The following is a 20,737-nucleotide window of genomic DNA, read 5'->3' on the forward strand; positions in this document are numbered from 1 at the left end:
GAATGTGTGTAAGACTGAGATAGATGTGAGTGAGTCAAGCAACAAGAGAAGGTATATGAGATAAGGGTATATGAGAGTAATACAAAGAAGGAGAAACAGGTCGTGGGACCTCCCTGGAAGGTTGGTTTGACTCTTTTACCACCAACCATTGTTCATTCATCAAAACATCTATCTAGGAAAAGTAATGATTCGTCTTAGAGACAAGAAGATTCTGCAGGCCCACTAGTTGAGCAAACCTACATGTGGGCAGAGTCCTAATTGTTTTTAAAAAATTGGTAATAACACTCACACTTTCAGAAAAGCAAAATGTCTCTTCCATCTCTTCTTCTACATGTCTGCTTCCCTCTCTATTTACATGTGATCTGACTAAACAAATCAGTCAAGATGTAAACCTAAATATTCGAGAAGCCTATTTGAGAAGCCACAAGGAAGTTGTGTGTGTATGGGGTGGGGGAAGGTGGGAGGAGAGATACATAAATGTTCTGATAGTAGCTTTCATACCCGAAGCAAATGTACTGAGTTTTTTAAAAAATTAATTTCCCTGGAAAGAATTAGAGCAATTGTAGGAAGAAAAGTCACACTTCTCCAGTGACTCACTCACAGAGTCATCTGAAGTGTTTCATACATGGAGAAGGAGCATGAAAGTTTTTGGACATTCGCTCCCCTACCCAGTATCCTAAGAATTTGCTACCTACAAATGGGTACCTACTTTATGCAATAGAAACTAACATTAGGTGGAATCTCTAGTATTTCTAAGCACTTTGCTAGGAACTTTCCTTTTTGTCATAAATGTTACCGGCTTAGTTTCCACAATAATGTTACAAGGTAGCATTTGTTATATGCATTTCATAGATGAGAAAATTGAGACTCAGTAACAGAGAAAGGATTTTAATACATAGTTTGTGTACTCTGACACTCAACTGTAACCATAGTCAGATACAGTAAGCCCCCCACATATAAATCTTCAAGTTGTGATCATTCAAAGGTGTGAATGCAAATATGCCAGCCATTTCACTGTACTACTGTACTTTTCAAAATACTGTACTGTAAGATTTTAGATGTGATATTTTTGTGGTTTTTTTAATGTATTTGTGTGAAAAGTATTATAAACCTATTACAGTACAGTACTCTATAGCTGATTGTACCTAAGGTAAATTTTTTGGACTTATGAACAAATTGGACTTATGAACACACTCTCAGAACAGAGTATGTTCATATGTGGGGGACTTACTGTGTGTTTGAGTCTGTGTGAATGTGTGTGTGCATGTGTGTGTGCATATAAGACACAAACATTTAACATTGACTATGCTTAGCAAGCAGAGAAGGCAATGGCACCCCACTCCAGTACTCTTGCCTGGAAAATCCCATGGACGGAGGAGTCTGGTAGGCTGCAGTCCATGGAGTCACTAAGAGTTGGACATGACTGAGCGACTTCACTTTCACTTTTCACTTTCATGCATTGGAGAAGGAAATGACAACCCACTCCAGTGTTCTTGCCTGGAGAATCCCAGGGATGGGGGCGCCTGGTGGGCTGCCGTCTATGGGGTCGCACAGAGTCAGACACAACTGAAGCAACTTAGCAGCAGCAGCAGCAGCAGCAGCATGCTTAGCAAGGGCTTCCCTGTGGCTCAGAGGAGCCTGGTGGGCTATAGTGCATGGAGTTGAAAAGAGTCGGACACAACTGAGCGACTTCACTTTCACTTTCACGCTTAGTAAATGCGTCTTTCTGCTTTGTTTGTTCACTAGGCAAGTGTTAATGCTCCATGTTTGGGTGTCCTGGCAGCAGAGTTATCTCTTTTGTGTTCTCATTCTGATCCCTCAATCACACAACAGGCATTTGTGGGAATGTATCACCTCCTCTGCATTGCAAAGATTCAGAGCGGTAAGATTCATCTTTTTTAAGGGTTACGAAGAATCTGTTCCTAATTATTCTACTGTGGGTTCCAAAGAGGTTCTACATCTGTAGATTTCTAAATCCTGCCCCAAGATCTATAGCTCCATTTATCAAAATGTATTTTTAAATCTTTTTTAGAATTATTTGTAAAATGTTATAGTTGGTTCTTCAATATTTATCCCTAGGTCAGGAATATCACCTGGAGAAGGGAATGGCAACCCACTCGAGTATTCTTGCCTGGAAAATCCCATGGACAGAGGAGCCTGGTGGGCTATAGTCCATGGGGTCATAAAGAGTTGGACATGACTAAGTGACTTACACTTTCACTTTCATACTTAGATTAGTGTCAGGGTGTTACTGGCAGGGACAGAAATGCTGGGTGGAGGCAGGGAAGAAAGAGAAGAAAAATTACCAATCAGTTCAGTTCAGTCGCTCAGTCATGTCCAACTCTTTGCAAACCCATGAACCGCAGCATGCAGGCCTCCCTGTCCATCACCAACTCCTGGAGTCCATCCAAATTCATGTCCACTGAGATGCCATCCAACCATCTCATCCTCTGTCATCCCCTTTTCCTCCTGCCTTCAATCTTTCCCAGCATCAGGGTCTCTTCCAATGAGTCAGTTCTTCACCTCAGGTGGCCAAAGTATTGGAACTTTAGCTTCAGCATCAGGCCTTCCAATGAATATTCAGGATTGATCAGAATATTTAGGATGGACTGGTTGGATCTCCTTGCGGTCCAAGGTCAGACTCTCAAGAGTCTTCTCCACACTATGGTTCAAAAGCATCAATTCTTCAGAACTCAGCTTTCTTTACAGTCCAACTCTCACATCCATACATGACCACTGGGAAAACCATATGAGACTCTTAAAAAGCATTCTTTTTGTCTCTAATGGAGCATCAAATAGAATTCTTGCTTCAGTGATGGGGAAAAAGATGTAAATAAATGCTGTTTTGGTCTACCTAACAAAGCATGAGGGCAAGACCTTATGGTATCAAACTATTTCTAAGTACCTAAATAGAGAACAGATTTGCCTTCCCATAATAAACTGTTTAAAGACAACAGATAACAAAGGACAATGATTCCTGAGAGAAGAGAACAAATAAATGAATAAATAAAGCAGAGTCTACAATTGATTGAGTTTACAACCTAGAGTAAGTTTCTAGGCTGCAGCCCAGAAATGAGCAATCCAAGGGTCCCAAGTTGAAGAGACAGATTTGGGAATCCAGAAAGATCAAGATATCTAGAGTTCACATGGCAGAGTACCAGAAAGGAGTGCTCCAGAGATCTGCAGAGAGTCCATTTAACTATTTAGCTATGTAAGGAAACTTCCTGAGGTTTGCGGGGTTAGGGGGTAATACCCAAAACAGTTAAAGAGGTAAAAGCACTGAATTCCAAAAGACTGGGAATGGTGCCCATGCCTATAAGCTAGAATTTGAAACTTCATAATTCACAAGTAATAAAGCAGATTACTCAAAGAGATTTTGTCTCATCAGGAGGAAAAAATTATCCCTGAATTACTTTAGTGCCATTCAGTCCATCTGTGTTAGTTGTTCAGTTGTGTCTGACTCTTTGCAATCCCACAGACTGTAAGCCAGGCTCCTCTGTCCATGAAATTCTCCAGGCAAGTATACTGGAGTGGGTAGCCATTCCCTTCTCCAGGGGGTCTTCCCAACCCAAGAATCGAACCTGAGTCTTCTGCCTTACAGGCCAGAGATTCTTTACCATCTGAGCCATACAGTGTCAGAGGGAATGTGAAATGATACAACTTTGGAAAATAATTTAGCAGTATCCTAAAAAGTCAAACACACATCTACCATATGATCCAGTCATTCTTCAGTCATTCCTCCAGTCATTCCTAAAAGAAATGAAAGCAAATATCCACTCAAAGACTTGTACATGAATGTTGACAGGATCTTTATTTTTAATAGCCAAAAACTGGAAACAACCAAATGTCCACCAAGAGGCAAATGAATACATAGATGATGGTATATATGTACAATGGGGTAGTATTTATCACAGAGAAATCAATCAGCTACTGACAAATACAATAATGTGAATGAATTGCAAATAATTTTGCTGAATGAAAGATGCCAAGCAACAGAAGAGCAGCACATACTAAATTGCTCCACTTACATGAAATTATAAAATACAAATGAAAGAATGCAGATCTGTGTGTATCTTTGAATCAGGAAGTGCTATAGTGTGTATCCAGTAGCAGGTTTGAGCAATTATGAAAGGACAGGAAGAAACTTCTGGAGGGAATAAATCTTTTTTATTGCAGTAATACTCTTATGGGCATATACATATATATAACCAGTCCATCCTAAAGGAGACCAGTCCTGGGTGTTCATTGGAAGGACTGATGCTGAAGCTGAAACTCCAGTACTTTGGCCACCTCATGCGAAGAGTTGACTCATTGGAAAAGACCCTGATTCTGGGAGGGATTGGGGGCAGGAGGAGAAGGGGACAACAGAGGATGAGATGGCTGGATGGCATCACCGACTCGATGCCCATGAGTTTGGGTGAACTCTGGGAGTTGGTGATGGACAGGGAGGCCTGGCATGCTGCGATTCATGGGATCGCAAAGAGTCAGACACGACTAAGCAACTTAACTGAACTGAATTGAATATATATATATATATATATATATATATATATATATGTCATTTGTGAAAGTCGCTCAGTCATGTCCTTTTTGAAATACACTCAGACTCTTTGCGACCCCATGAACTGTAGTCCATGGAATTCTCTAGGCCAGAATATTGGAGTGGGTAGCCTTTCCTTTTAAGAACTTACCAAATTATACACTTTAAATATGTTTCATATTGATTATATCTCTACAAAGCTGTTAGCAAATAAAAATTCAGTTAAAATCTACCTCTTCTAGAACTAAAGACATCTGCACGTGAAGCTTATTTGAAAGCTTTTCTCTTTGTTGCTATACCACTCCCTCAGTTCTTTGCAAAATGCCTCCAAGTCTGCTCTTTTACCAATAGACTTTCCAACTTAGCAGTAGCTCTTCCATTGCACTGAACTATGCATTTGATGGCCGAAATGTACTTGATACTTGGTCATCCTATTAAAATTATATATGTCCTCCACAGAGACTTCTCTTAACACTTTATAAATTCTGGTCATAATATTAATATTTTATGTGACTAAACTTTCAGCAGAGAGTTAAACATTCAGAAAATTTTACATTCCCAGAATTGGGCAGGAAGAGGAAACTAGAAATAGCAATGTTATGGAAGGAACCAGTGGTCAAATGAAAATCTTAAACTTTCTTCCTTAATACAGAGGGTACTGCAAAAAGTAAAAATAAAAAGTATGATAAGCCTGGAAATCATTGTATCCAGCCTTCTTCCTCTGGTACAGAATTTCTACCCAAGAATTTGCAAAAAGACAAAAGTAAAATTGCTCAGGTAACTTAGCTCCCACTTTATCCTATAGCTTTTGTTTCATGTGTAAATTACTTTTAATGGCAACTTATTTCAACAAAATTTATATTAATAGATTTTTTCTCTTTTATTTAAATTAAATTCAGTAAAGCAAAGAGTAAATGATAGAGTATTTGGCTTCTTGATCTTCATCTGTTAATAAGAATTATGCCTATTACTCCAGAACATAGCAATTTACATTATTTACTAGGTAATTCTTACAGAAAGCAAAATGAGGTAAGTGTTTCCTAGTTGTTATGCTTCTTTTTGTTTGGCTAATAAGTTACTAAAGATGGGAAACTTCTGGTTTTCTAGAAAAATTAGTGAAGTCAGCAATTAAGAGGTTTTTCAATGCTATTATAATTTACTCAGCAAACATCAAAATAATTTGGTATATCTTTTAAAAACCTATTAAATTTTAAAAACTTCTTAAGTTTAAGTGATAAACCTTAGTACTAAGTAAGTAATTTCTACATTGACCCAACCTTAGGGAAAATCATGAGACTCTACATCTCTATACACTCTTTCACCTTCTTCAAAGTATATATGCTTATTCATATGCTTGCGAGGTCATCCGGCACAGGTGCCTGAATCATGCTGTCCAACGCTCTTCTAGCTACACAGGAATCAATAGTTCAGCAAAACCGGCTGGAGAGGCCCTTCAGGCTAGCTTATCTCTTGAATTGAAGGGTCTTAGATTTTCTCCTGAAACTACATACATAAAGCATTGTCTTGCCCTCCCACACTGAGGCAGATAGAATTGTGGGAGGCTGTGGAGATATGGAAGCAATACATCTCAAATAATACAATAAAAAAGACCACATAGATATCCTTAAATATGCATCTGCATTATGATGCATCTTTCCAAAATCAAGCATTATTCTTAATCCACCTCCCCTCAGAAGTCACAAGCCTGGTTAACTATAAAGTTTTCTATTTACATGAAGAAACTAAGCATCCATCTAGGTTTACTAGAAAGTCCATCTACATTCTTCCATTCTTAACTCCAGAGCCCTGGAATTGAAATCCTGAGACCCACAATTAGCTAGTGAGCCTAGCACTAGCAGCCTCCTCAGGGTCTGTCTCTTTCAAGTGCTTTATGACGCTTACTATCTCCACTTCCAGCTTGGTGTCCTCTCACCTGACTTCAATGTCCATAAGATTTAGAAATCCTGGATTTGGGGAGGGTGCCCTGGTCCTTGTGTTCATGACCTCTATTACTCAGTTCCCAACTGTGAGATCAAAACAGGCCTAGGACAGCACTGTGTGCAAGAGCAGTAGCTACAAAATCCGGAGGAAGGGACTTTCAAAGGTAGATTGGGACAGGTAGGTGAGAGAATCTAAGGTTGTAGTAAGGAAACCAACAGGACCATTTACAACAACAAAGTCCAGAGGATGCAAATCGGAGGATACGCATCAAGGTTTTTAGCCAAGAGAGCTAGATCACGTTTTATAAGGGAGTCTATCATTTGATGTACTCTACTGTCATATCTATACCTTTGTTACTGAGTCCAAGTTCATACTACTCAGCACACAATAGGCCAATAAATCAACAGACAAGGTGTTGGGATAAGAAATAGCAACATATTTGGAAAACCAGAAAACCCAAGAAGATGGTTGACTAGTATCCCAAGGAACCATCTTACTGGACTTAGAATTTAAGCTTCTTTTATACTAAAAATGGAGGAGGTGTGGCTGGTTGTTGGAAACTTATGTTTCTGCAGCTGTCCAGGATGGTCTGGTCACAATGCTCCCATAAACCTTCAGAAAGACAACTGTTATTTTCTTGTCTTCAACATTTAACCTCTATATGAATGGAAATGTGTTATACTTTAAAGGTCAAGACTAGGAGGCAGAACATTGTTGAGAAAGGGCTAGTATTTTATTTCAGGCTATAGGCAACACTCTTTTACTATTTGAGATAAAAGTGCAAAGCCAGCATTTCTAATCACAGGTTATGGAGCACAAAGGCTAGAGTTAAAAGAATAGATCCAATATGGAGTCAGGTTTGTTTTTCTCCATTCTACCTTCACATGACAGAAACTTCTAACACTATCTCTAAGTTTCACTAGGAATTGCTCCTTCCACAACTCTTAATAGACACTAAGCTATTTTGTTGAATAAACAAATGTCCCAAAAGAATATCCCCTCTTCAATGATTTTTTTTTAACTCAACATCTTGTACAATCAAATCTGACTTTCTGAAAGTATAGCCAACTATGATATTCTGTTCACCTCACTAAGCCTTAGTGACCATCCTTTATCTTTCTTTCATAGCTTTCCAAAAATACTATACCTCACCTGTCTGCTCAGTAGGAGGGAGCCTGGTGGTCATCAGTTTTCAATTAGACCTCAATCCTTCCCTACTGACCAGAAAGATGTATGCTCCATTCCTTTAACAGGGATGCTGAAAAGCTGTTATTGGCAATATTGAATACTTTCTGTATTTCAGAGAATGGCATGCACACACACACACAAAAGAAGTTTTGTATATATACATATACATTTAGAAAGGGAGAAAATGTGGTTCATTTGTCTTTCTTAACTGAGAGATCCATAGTACTGTGATTTTGTTCGTATTTTATGGTCCATGGATGTTCCTCTAACTTTAAAAAGAGATTGTTTGAATTGCAGTTGTTGTGCCTCAATCATAGACATATTGGCCTTTTTTCTCTTCCCACTTCTTGATGCTTCTCTGAAAAAGAGAAAAATACACACCCTTCAGTGGCCCTTCCTTTCTTATCCTATCCTTTCCTTCATCTTCCACAAATCATGTTTGTTTTGGATCTGAACGAGCTTATTTCCAAAGCTTAAGAACTTCACAATAGTTTTTAGTATTTGAATAGCTGAAATGGGGTTAAATCAATATTTTATAGTTGCTCTAAATTTTAATGATATGGTTTCCCACTTCTCCCTGGCTTGCCCCAGAGCTGACTTATTCAGGTAAAAATGTTTTAATTGCTTTTAAAATAAGATGAAAAATAGATATGATTAAGTTTAAATGACAGTCATCTTAATACTAACACAGTGTAAAGTGTAATTTTTAATATGTTTAATGGAGGAAGAGGCTGACAACAGCAAAGGTACCTAAAACCCACAAAAATCATGTAGTTGTCTTTGTTGATATAAGTAAGGTGTGAGATCATGATTTTTCTTTTTGGTTTCAGAGTGTAGGAAAAACCTTATTGCCACCCTTGCTGACTGACTTTGTGTGGAGTCTCCTGATGAAACTCTCTGTACCTGATCAATCAATTGCATCTGAGGCAGCAACCATACTGAAACTGACTCTGGAATGCAATGCCCATAAGGTCACCATGGTAAGATATTTCACAATGAGTGGAGGAGTACAGAGTACATTCTCGAATGGGCTTTTTCTGACTTTGTTATATGCCTACTTCTTTTCATATATATTTCTTGTCATTGTTCATTATGTCACTTCAGTCAAATGAAGCTTTTTGTATGAAATAGTTCAAGCATGAAGAAAAGTTTCAAAACTAGTGTAATGAACATCCAACCACCAATCATACGAAATTGTAACATTTTGCTATACTTGCTTCAAATTTTAAAGAAATACATTAACAACAATAAAATAGTACAACTATAATTGAAATACCCTGTGTAACCATTAAGGACAGTTTTAAGAGCCCTCAGTTTGCTGTAGGGCTGGCCACATATTTGTGGGTCCCAGTGCAAACTAAAATGTAGGACTTCTTATTCAAAACATAGAAAAAAGTAGTATTAAATGTACAAACGTATGAAGCTCCGCCTCCTCAATTTATCATGGGGTTATTTTCTAATTAAAAAAAAAAACTAAAAATTTAAAGTTTTAGCATGAATTCTGCAGCCCACCTTTATATTGTGCAATGCCAGTTATAAATGCAAATGTAAGACCACACAACTTAACAAAATACTACAATTCCTATTTCATAGCTTATGCATGCATATGCATTTTATTCTTGCCAAAAGAGTTATAAACACTACACAAAACTAACTTAATTGTCTTTATTCAACTTCTTGTCATTCACACATTCTTTAACACTCTCTATCACCATCTTACTCATGAATAAGGAAAGATCGGAAGGAAAACAATTTATGGATTGCCACATCTTTCTCTTTCCTCTGTTGTCATTTTCAGCCTAATTGACTGAAGCATCAATAAATGCTTATCTTATACCAGTTTTGATTTCCCCCTACACACTAATGTAGCCACTGGAGTTCTATGGCCTTAGGGCATTGTGAATGCTACCTCTGAAAGAGGCTACTGACTCACATTCTTGGGCCCATCTGGTGGCGGCTCAGTTGGTAAAGAATCCACCTGCAATGCAGGAGACCTGGGTTCAATCCCTGGGTTGGGAAGATTCCCTGGAGAAGAGAACAGCTACCCACTCCAGTATTCTGGGTTGGAGAATTCCATGAACTGTATAGTCCATGGGTTTGCAGAGTCAGACATGACTGAGAGGCTTTCACTGACTCACATATTGTACTTATCTCCTCCATGTACACGCAGGCTCCACTGTCCTTTGGGAGTTTATTTAAAAACACAAGCTAAAGGGAAAACTTATTAAAAATTCAATACAGTGACAGCAGAGATTTAAACAAACTGATGGACCTTCAGCATATGGGACCTTATGCAGTTGCATAGGTCATATGCCCATTAAACCAGCTCTGATGGAGACATAAGGGCTGACCTCCCAATTCCCTCTCTTGACATAGCAGTGTTACGTGATTATAGATAAACTGAGTGCTTGCACACAAATTCAGAGAGCAGGAAAAAGGAAGTAATGCTTCTTACAAACTCCCATGCTAATATAGTCAGGAGCATTCCAAAAGGCAAGCAGAGCAAAGGCAAGCAGAGCATTCCAAAAGGCAAAGCAAAGCAAGCTTGAGGGCAACAGTCATTTCCTTAACAAAATAAAGTTCTCCTCTCATGCAGTGAGGAAAGGAATCTAGGTAAAGCCATATCAGGTCATAGAGAGGAAGAGAAGCCAAATAGAAAACTAGATGTGTAAAATTAACCTGTTCTACAAAAATCATTAACTAGGGAGAAAAAATGAACAAACCTGGGTTTAGCAATTTATTTCCCCAGCTCCCACAAAGAACTGAATTACTGAATACAGTGGATTCTTGAACAGGGTTAGGTTCTACAGTCAGTTATAAGGAAAAAATGCATTAAAATTTTCCTGAAAACTCCTAAATTTCAAATATAGTTTGTGGGCTTACAGTTTCTAAATAATCTAATCCAGCACATCCTTCCTCGAGGATTGAAAAAAATCATCTTTTCTACAATTGAACATACAGTAACATAGCTGGCTCGTTTTAGGGGCATGCTGAATTTATAGTAGTAGGGGGAGGATGAGAAGAAAAAGCTCCAAACCTAGTAGTTAAGAGATCTGTGGAGAATAACAATGGTTTATGTCTTCCATCTCATGTTCATCTTGGTAGGATGAATATTTTACAGTAAACACTTGTTTAGAGTAAAGGGTTGAATGTATGCTAAGTTGCTTCAGTCAATTCCAACTCTGCAATCCAATGGATTGTAGCCTGCTGGGCTCCTCTGTCCATAGGATTCTCCAAGCAATTATACTGGAATGGGTTGCCATGCCCTCCTCCAGGGGAATCTTCCCAATCCCAGGATTGAACCTGTGTCTCCTGAGACTCCTGCATTGCAGGTGGATTCTTCACTGCTGAGTCGCCAGGGAAGCCCCAGAGTAAAGGGTTGTACACAGATAATTCAATTGTACATAAGGAAACTGCAATGGAATATAAATTTACATCAACCAACTTTTCAGCTTATAACCTCTGAGAAGCATTTTTGAAATAAGAAGTGAGGTGAGGTGGGTAGATTAAGCTTGATGTTGAATATACAACCTTTGGTTTGAGAAGAATTCCAGGTCTAGCTAAAACTCATTTAAAAGTGAAGAGGGGTTGGAGACAAGACAGTGGAGTAGAGGGACCTGAGTTTGCCTCTTCTCACAAATGCACCAAAATCACAACTAACCTCTGAACAACCATTGGCAAAAAGGACTGGACCATACCAAAAAAGATATTCTACATCAAAGACACAAAGAAGAAACCACAATGAAACAGTAGGAGGGGCACAGTAGTGATATAATCAAATCCCATAGCACTCAGGTGGGTAACCCACAAACCGGAAAATAATAATGTCACAGAAGTTCTCCCAGAAGTGAGAGCTCTGAGTCTCATGCCAGGCTCCCCAGCTTAGGGGACCAGCATTAGGAGAAGGAGTCTTCAGAGTATTTGGCTTTGAATATCAGTAAGGCTTGACTGCAGGAGGTCTGCAAGACTAAGAGAAACAGAGACATCACTCTTGGAAGGCACACACAAGTTCTTGTGTGTAAGAGGATCCAGGATAAAAGTAGTTATTTCATAGAAGCCTGGGCCAGAACTACCTGCTGGTCTTGGAGGGTTTCCTGAGAAGGCAAGGAGAAGCTCTCGCTCTCTCTGGGGTCATAAAAGCTGGTGGTGGACATATTGGGGAGTGTTCATCTACATGAGTAAAATATCTTGTTTGGGTCTTTGGCACCAAGACCTGGCCCCATGCAACAGCCTGTAGGCTTCAGTGCTGGGGCCCTTCAGGTCAAACAACAGAGTGGGAACACAGCCACACCCATCAGCAGACAGGCTGCCTAAAGACTTCCTGAGCCCACAGCCACCAACAGATACACCCCTTGACACGTTCCTGTCCGCAAGAGAACCATGACCCATTTCTACCCACCAGAGGGCAGGCACTTACTCCTCCCTCCAGGAAGCCAGCACAAGCCTCTAATCCAGCCTCCCCGACCAGGGGGCAGACATTAGACTAAGAAAATCATAATTCCACAGCCTGCAGATCTGAGTGTGCAAACACAGGTCAGAAACTACCCTGGGGCCAGTTAGTTCCTGGCCATTGGGTAATAAGAGGAAAATGTACTGCTGTGATACATAGGACATCCCCTACAGAGGGCCACTTCTCCAAGGTCAAGAAACATAACTAACCTACTACATGCATAAAAATACAAAGAGAAATTTAGAAAAAAGACCGAGAAATAGATGGCAAAGAAATGTTCCAGACAAAGGAACAAGCTAAAACTTCAGAAGGACAACTAAGTGAAATGAAGTGGAAAAAGGCAATCTATCCAAGAAAGGAGTTCAGAGTAATGAACATAAAGATGATTCAAGAACTTGGGAAAAGAATGGATTCACAGAACAAGAAGTCACAAGAAGTTTTTATCAAGAATACAATCAGTTTAGTTCAGTTCAGTCACTCAGTTGTGTCTGACTCTTTGCAACCCCATGGACTGCAGCACGCCAGGCTTCCCTGTCCATCACCAACTCCTGGAGCATGTTCAAACTCATGTCCATCAAGTTAGTGATGCTATCCAACCAACTCATCTTCTGTCATCCCCTTCTCCTCCTGCCTTCAATCTTGCCCAGCATCAGGATCTTTTCTAATGAGTCAGTTCTTCACATCAGGTGGCCAAACTATTGGAGCTCCAGTTTCAGCATCAGTCCTTCCAATGAATATTCAGGACTGATTTCCTTTAGGATTGACTGGTTTGGTCTCCTGGCAGTCCAGGGGACTCTCAATAGTCTTCTCCAACAACACAGTTCAAAAGCATCAATTCTTCAGTGCTCAATTTCTTGAGTACTTTCAATCTCTTTGAAGCCCAATTTCTTTGGGCTTCCCTGGTGGCTCAAATAGTAAATAATCCACCTGCAATGTGGGAGACCTGAGTTCAATCCCTGGGTTAGGAAGATCCCCTGGAAAAAGGAAAGGTTACCCACTCCAGTATTCTTGCCTGGATAATTCCATGGGCAAAGGAGCCTAGTGGGCCACAGTCCATGGGGTTGCAAAGAGTCAGACACAACTGAGTGACTTTCACTTCACTTCATGTGCACACGTGTGTGTGTGTGTGTGTGTGTGTATACAACTTGTGTTTCAAGAATACAATGCTGCTGCTGCTAAGTCGCTTCAGTCATGTCCGACTCCGTGCGACCCCATAGACAGCAGCCCAACCAGGCTTCCCCATCCCTGGGATTCTCAAGGCAAGAACACTGGAGTGGGTTGCCATTTCCTTCTCCAATGCATGAAAGTGAAGAGTGAAAGTGAAGTCGCTCAGTCGTGTACGACTCTTAGCAACCCCATGGACTGTAAGCCCACCAGGCTCCTCCATCCATGGGATTTTCCAGGCAAGAGTACTGGAGTGGGGTGCCATTGCTTTCTCCACAAGAATACAATAACTGAAACGAAAAATACACTCAAAGGAATTAAGGGTGGAATATGTGAGGCAGAATAATGAATCAGTGAGTTGGAAAACAAAATATTGGAAATGACTGCTGCAGAACAGAATAAAGAAAATAGAACGAAAAGGAGTGAGGACAGTTTAAGAGACAACGGGGTCAAATACACCAACATTCACATTATAGATGTCCCAGAAGTAGAACAGGGAGAGAAATAAGCTGAGAAAATATTTGAAAAGATAACAGCTGAAAATGTCCCTAACACAGGAAAGGAAACAATCACCTAAATTCAAGAAGCACAGAGAATCCCATACAGGACTAATCCAAGCAAGAACATGCAGAGATACACTGTAATCAAATTGACAAAACTTAAACACAGAGAAAACATTAAAAGCAACAAATAACATAACAAAGAAATTCCCAAATAGTTATCAGTTGATTTGTTAGCAGAAACTGTAGACCAAGAGGGAGTGGAATAATATATTTAAAGTGATAAAAGAGAAATAATCTCATTCAGATTTGATAGATAAATCAAAAGCTTTACATACAAGCAAAAGCTACAAGAATTCAGCACCACCAAACTAGCTTTACAATAAATGCTAAAGAAACTTCTCAAAGTGGAAAATAAGAGACTACAAGTAGGAACAAAAAAAATTATGAAAGTAGTAGCTCACCAGTAAATGTAGGAGATTATCCACAGACAAATATGATATCAAAATCAGTAATCATGAGAGAAGAAGAGTACAAATGCAGGATATTAAAAATGCATTTGAAATTAAGAGATCAGGAACTTAAAATAATCATGCACATATATATAGACTGCTATCCCAAATGTCATGGTAACCACAAATCAAAAATTTGTAATGGTTATACACACAAAAAAGGTAACAAAACACAACACTAAAGATAGTCATCAAATCACAAAAGAAGAAAGGGAGGAAAATATCTACAAAAAACAAATTCAAAACTATCAACAAAATGGCAATAAGAATCCACATATTGATAATTACCTTAAATATAAATGGAATAAAGGCTCCAACCAAAGACATAGATTGGCTGAATGGATACAAAAGTAGGACTCATATATATGCAGCCTACAAAAGACCTACTTAAGATCTAGAGACATATACAGACAAAAGTGAGGGGATAGAAAAAGATATTCCATGCAAATAGAAATCAAAAGAGAGCTGAAGTAGCAATACTTATCAGACAAAATAGACTTTAATATAAAGCCTGTTATCTGAGACAAAAAAAGGACACTACATAATGATTGAGGGATCAATCCAAGGAATAGAAATAACAATTGTAAGTTTCTATGTCCCCCCATCATAAGAGCACCTCAATATATCAGACAAACATTATCAAACACAAAAGGAGAAAATAACAGCAACACAATCATAGTGGGAAAATTTATCATCCCACTTACAGCAATGGACAGATCATCTAGACAAAACATCAATAAGGAGATACAGGTGACACATTAGACTAGATAGACTAATGATATTTAGATGGAGCATTCCATCTGAAAGCAGCAGAATATACATTCTTTTAAAGAGCACATGGAACAGTCTCCAGGATAGTTCTGGGCAACAAAGCAAGCCTCATTAAATTTATAAAATTGAAATCATATCAAACATCTTTTCCAACTACAACAATATGCGATTAGAAATCAACTATAAGGGAAAAACTAAAAAGCACAAATACTACTACTACTACTACTGCTGTCACTTCAGTCGTGTCCGACTCTGTGCGACCCCATAGACAGCAGCCCACCAGGCTGCCCCCGTCCCTGGGATTCTCCGGGCAAGAACACTGGAATGGGTTGCCATTTCCTTCTCCAATGCATGGAAGTGAAAAGTGAAAGTGAAGTCGCTCAGTCACGTCCAACTCTTAGCGACCCCATGGACTGTGTAGCCCACCAGGCTCCTCAGTCCATGGGATTTTCCAGGCAAGAGTACTGGAGTGGGGTGCCATTGTCTTTTCTGAAAAGCACAAATACATGGAACCTAAACAATATGCTACTAAACAACCAATGGATCACTAAGGAAATCAAAGAGGAAATAAATACCTGGAAACAAATGAAAATTAAAACAATGATCTAAAATCTATGGGATGCAGCAAAAGCAGTTCTAAGAGCTAAGCTTAAAGCGATATGAGGTTATCAAAAAACAAGAAAAATCTCAGATAAACAGTCTAACTTACACCTAAAGCAACTAGAGAAAGAATAAAAAAAAATTCAGAGTTAGTAGGAAAAAAGAAATCATAAAGATCAGAGCAGACATAAATGAAATATAGACTAAAGAAAGAAAAGATCAATAAAAATAAAAGATGGTTCTTTGAAAGTATTTTAAAAACTGATAAACCTTTAGCCAGACTCATAAAGAAAAAAAAAAAAAAAAGGGAGAGGACCCAAATCAATAAAACTAGAAATGAAAATGGAAAAGTTACAATGGATACAACAGAAATGCAAAGGATCATACTACTACTAGAAGCAACTATACACCCCAAAATGGACAATATAGAAGAAATGGACAAACTCTCAGAAAGGTACAATCCCCCAAGACTGAACCAGGAAGAAATAGAAAATATGAACAGACTAATAGCAAGTTCTGAAATTTAAACTGTGATTTAAAAACTTTCAACAAGCAAAAGTTCCAGAATGGGTAGCTTCACAGGCAAATTCTACCAAATATTTAGAGAAAACATCTGTACTATACTAAACATCTATACTACTAACATCTACTAAACATCTATGCTACTAAAACTGTTCCCAAAAAATTGCAGAGGAAGGAATACTTTAGAATTAATTCATGTTGATATATGGCAAAACCAATACAATATTGTAAAGATAAAACATAAAATAAAATAATTTAAAAAATAGTTTAAAAAACACAAAAAAGAAAATTACACACCAATATCACTGATGATCATAGACGTAAAGATCCTCAATAAAATGTTAGCAAACCAAATCCAAAAATACACTATAAGGATCATATACCATGGTCAAGTGGGATTTATTCCACAGATGCAAGGATTTTACAAAATCTGCAAATCAATCATGATGTGATATAAAACATTAAAAAATTAAAGAACAAATCTATGTGATCATTACAACAGATGCAGAAAAATCTTTTGATAAAATTCAACATCCATTTATGATAAAAACTCTTCAGAGAGTGGGCACAGAGGGAACATACCTCAACACAATAAAGACCATATATGACAAACCCACATCTAACATAATACTCAATGTGAAAAGCTGAAAGTATTTCCTCTAAGATCAGTAACAAGACAGTTAAACACCACTTTCATTAAACATAGTTTCAGAAGTCTTATTCATAGTAATCAGAGAAGAAAAAGAAATAAAGGGAATCCAATTGGAAAGGAAGAAGTAAAACTGTTACTGTTTGCAGATGATGTGATACTATAGATTGAAAATTCTTAAGATGCTACCAGAAAACTACTAAAACTCATCAATGAATTCAGTAAAGTTGCAGGACGAAAAATAAATATGCAGAAATATGTTGCATTTCTATACACTAACCATAAAAGATTAGAAAGTGAAATTAAGGAAACAATCTCATTTACCATCACATCAAAAAGAATAAAATAAACCTATGCAACATGGTCCACCAGAGAAGGGAATGGCAAACCACTTTAGCATTCTTGCCTTGGGAACCCCATGAACAGCATGAAAAGGCAAAAGTCAGGACACTGAAAGATGAACTCCTCAAGTCGGTAGGTGCCCAATATGCTACTGGAGATCAGTGGAGCAGTAACTCCAGAAAGAATGAAGAGATGGAGTCAAAGCAAAGACAACACCCAGTTGTGGATGTGACTGGTGTTGGAAGCAAAGTCCGATGCTATAAAGAGCAATATTGTATAGGAACCTGGAATGTTAGGTCCATGAATCAAGGCAAATTGGAAGTGGTCAAACAGGAGATGGCAAGAGTGAACATCAATGTTTTAGGAATCAGTGAACTAAAATAAACTGGAATACGTGAATTTAACTCAGATGGCCATTATATCTATTACTGTGGGCAAGAATCCCTTAGAAGAAATAGAGTAGCAATGATAGTAAACAAAAGAGTCCAAAATGCAATACTTGAATACAATCTCAAAAACAACAATGATCTCTGTTCTTTTCCAAGGCAAACCTTTCAATATCATGGTAATCCAAGTCTATGCCCCAACCAGTAACGCTGAAGAAGCTAAAGTTGAATGGCTACAAGACTTTTCAGAACTAACATCCAAAAAAGATGTCCTTTTCATTGTAGGGGACTGGAATGCAAAAGTAGGAAGTTAAGAGATAACCTGGAATAACAGGCAAATTTGGCCTTGGAGTACAAAACAAAGCAGGTCAAAGGCTAACAGAGTTTTGTCAAGGGAATGCACTGGTCATAGCAAATGCCCTCTTCCAACAACACAAGAGAACACTCTACACATTGACATCACCAGATGGTCAACACCAAAATCAGACTGATTATATTCTTTGCAGCCAAAGATGGAGAAGCTCTATACAGTCCGCAAAAACAAGACCAGGAGTTGACTGTGGCTGAGATCATGAACTCCTCATTGCCAAATTCAGACTGAAATTGAATAAAGTAGGAAAACCACTAGACCATTCAGGTATGATCTAAATGAAATCCCTAGCGATTATACAATGGAAGAGAGAAATAGATTCAAGGAATTAGATCCAATAGAGTGCCTGAAGAACTATGGACAGAGGTTCGTGATATTGTACAGGAGGCAGTGATCAAGACTATTACCAAGAAAAAGAAATGTAAAAAGGCAAAATTGTTGTTTGAAGAAGTCTTACAAATAGCTGTGAAAAGAAGAGAAGCAAAAGGCAAAGGAGAAAAGGAAAGATATACCCATTTGAATGCAGAGTTCCAAAGAATAGCAAGGAGACATAAGAAAGCCTTCCTCAGTGATCAGTACAAAGAAATAGAGGAAAGCAACAGAATGGGAAAGATTAGAGATCTCTTCAAGAAAATTAGAAATACCAAGAAAACATTTAATGCAAAGATGGGGACAATAAAGGACAGAAATGGTATGGACGTAACAGAAGCAGAAGATATTAAGAAGAGTGGCAAGAATACACAGAACAACTGTACAAAAAAGATCTTCATGACCCTGATAATCATGATGATGTAATCACTCACCTAGAGCCCGATATCCTGGAATGAGAAGTCAAGCGGGCCTTAGGAAGCATCACTACAAACAAAGCTAGTGGAGGTGATGGAATTCCAGTGGAGCTATTTCAAATCCTGAAAGATGATGCTGTGAAAGTGCTGCACTCAATATGCCAGCAACTTTGGAAAACTCAGCAGTGGCCACAGTACTGGAAAAGGTCAGTTTTCATTCCAATCCGTAAGAAAGGCAATGCCAAAAAATGTTCAAACTGCCGTACAATTGCACTCATCTCACACGCTAGCAAAGTAATGCTCAAAATTCTCTAAGTCAGGCTTCAACAATACGTGAACAGTGAACTTCCAGATGTTCAATCTGGATTTAGAAAATGCAGAGGAACCAGAGATCAAATAGCCAACATCCACTGGATCATGGAAAAAGCAAGAAAGTTCCAGAAAAACATCTATTTCTGCTTTATTGACTATGCCAAAGCCTTTGACTGTGTGGATCACAATAAACTGTGGAAAATTCTGAAAGAAATGGCAATACCAGACCACCTGACCTGCCTCTTGAGAAACCTATATGCAGGTCAGGAAGCAATAGTTAGAACTGGACATGGAACAACAGACTGGTTCCAGATAGGAAAAGGAGTACATCAAGGCTGTATATTGTCACCCTGCTTATTTAACTTCTATGCAGAATACATCATGAGAAACGCTGGGCTGGAAGAAGCACAAGCTGTAATGAAGATTGCCGGGAGAAATATCAATAACCTCAGATATGCAGATGACACCACCACACTTCTAGCAGAAAGTGTAAAAGAATTAAAGAGCTTCTTGATGAAAGTGCAAAAGGAAAGTGAAAAAGTGGCTTAAAGCTCAACATTCAGAAAACTAAGATCATGGCATCTGGTCCCATCACTTCATGGCAAATATATGGGGAAACAGTGGAAACAGCATCAGACTTTATATTTTGGGGCTCCAAAGTCACTGCAGATGGTGATCGCAGCCATGAAATTAATAGACGCTTACTGCTTGGAAGGAAAGTTATGACTAACCTAGACAGCATATTCAAAAGCAGAGACATTACTTTGCCAACAAAGGTCCATCTAGTCAAGGCTATGGTTTTTCCAGTGGTCATGTATGGATGTGAGAGTTGGACTGTGAAGAAGGCTGAGGGCCAAAGAATTGATGCTTTTGAACTGTGGTGCTGGAGAAGACTCTTGAGAGTCCCTTGGACTCCAAGGAGATCCAACCAGTCCATTCTAAAAGAGATCAGTCCTGGGTGTTCTTTGGAAGGAATGATGCTAAAGCTGAAACTCCAGTACTTTGGCCACCTCATGTGAAGAGCTGACTCATTGGAAAAGACTCTGATGCTGGGAGGGATTGGGGGCAGAAGGAGAAGGGGACAACAGAGGATGAGATGACTGGATGGCATCACCGACTTGATGGATGTGAGTTTGAGTGGACTCTGGGATTTGGTGATTGGACAGAGAGGCCTGGCGTGCTGCGATTCGTGGGGTCACAAAGAGTCGGACACGACTGAGCAAGTGAACTGACTGACTGACAGAGCAACTATTGATGAGAAAGACTAGGAGACTAGCAGAAAAACAAATCTACAACTAAAGAACTAAAGAAGGAAGCACAATAAGATGGGTAGGAAGTCAGAGACACTATACAGTCAATATCCATACCCCCAGGTTGGAGACCAATGAAGCAGAGGATAATACAATTTCAGAGGTTCTTCCCAAGGAGTAAGACATCTAAAGCCCACATTGGGCTAGCCAGCTTGGGGTCTGTTTGCACCAGACAGATGAACTCCCAGAATATCTGATTTTGAAGGCCTCTGAGCCTTGCTTTCAGGAGAGTCAGAGGGCTGTAAGAAACAAAGACTTTACTCTTAAAGCATACACGGTAAAACTCATATGCTCAAAGACCCAGGGCAGAAGCAGTAATTCAGAAAGAACGTGGGTCAAACACACTGATCTTGGAGAGGCTCCTAGAGTGAGTAATTAGGATGAAAGTTACAGTG

The 20,737-nt window shown here is 38.9% G+C and overlaps 1 protein-coding gene across 3 annotated transcripts in view; it reads left to right on the plus strand.

The window, feature by feature from the left end:
• Nucleotides 1-20,737, plus strand: part of MROH9 (maestro heat like repeat family member 9) — a 145,425-nt gene that overhangs the window by 38,252 nt on the left and 86,436 nt on the right. For all 3 annotated transcript variants that reach the window (XR_009729921.1, XM_061382585.1, XM_061382584.1), the window contains exons 7-9: nt 1,747-1,882; nt 5,193-5,317; nt 8,500-8,649. Coding sequence is in view for 2 of the 3 variants with exons in the window: in XM_061382585.1 (XP_061238569.1) it covers nt 1,747-1,882; nt 5,193-5,317; nt 8,500-8,649 (411 nt within the window). In the remaining variant the exon portion in view is untranslated. The remainder of the gene's footprint in view (nt 1-1,746; nt 1,883-5,192; nt 5,318-8,499; nt 8,650-20,737) is intronic.

This window comes from Bos javanicus, chromosome 16 (genome assembly GCF_032452875.1).
Source record: "Bos javanicus breed banteng chromosome 16, ARS-OSU_banteng_1.0, whole genome shotgun sequence".
NCBI classification, from domain to species: Eukaryota; Metazoa; Chordata; class Mammalia; order Artiodactyla; family Bovidae; genus Bos; species Bos javanicus.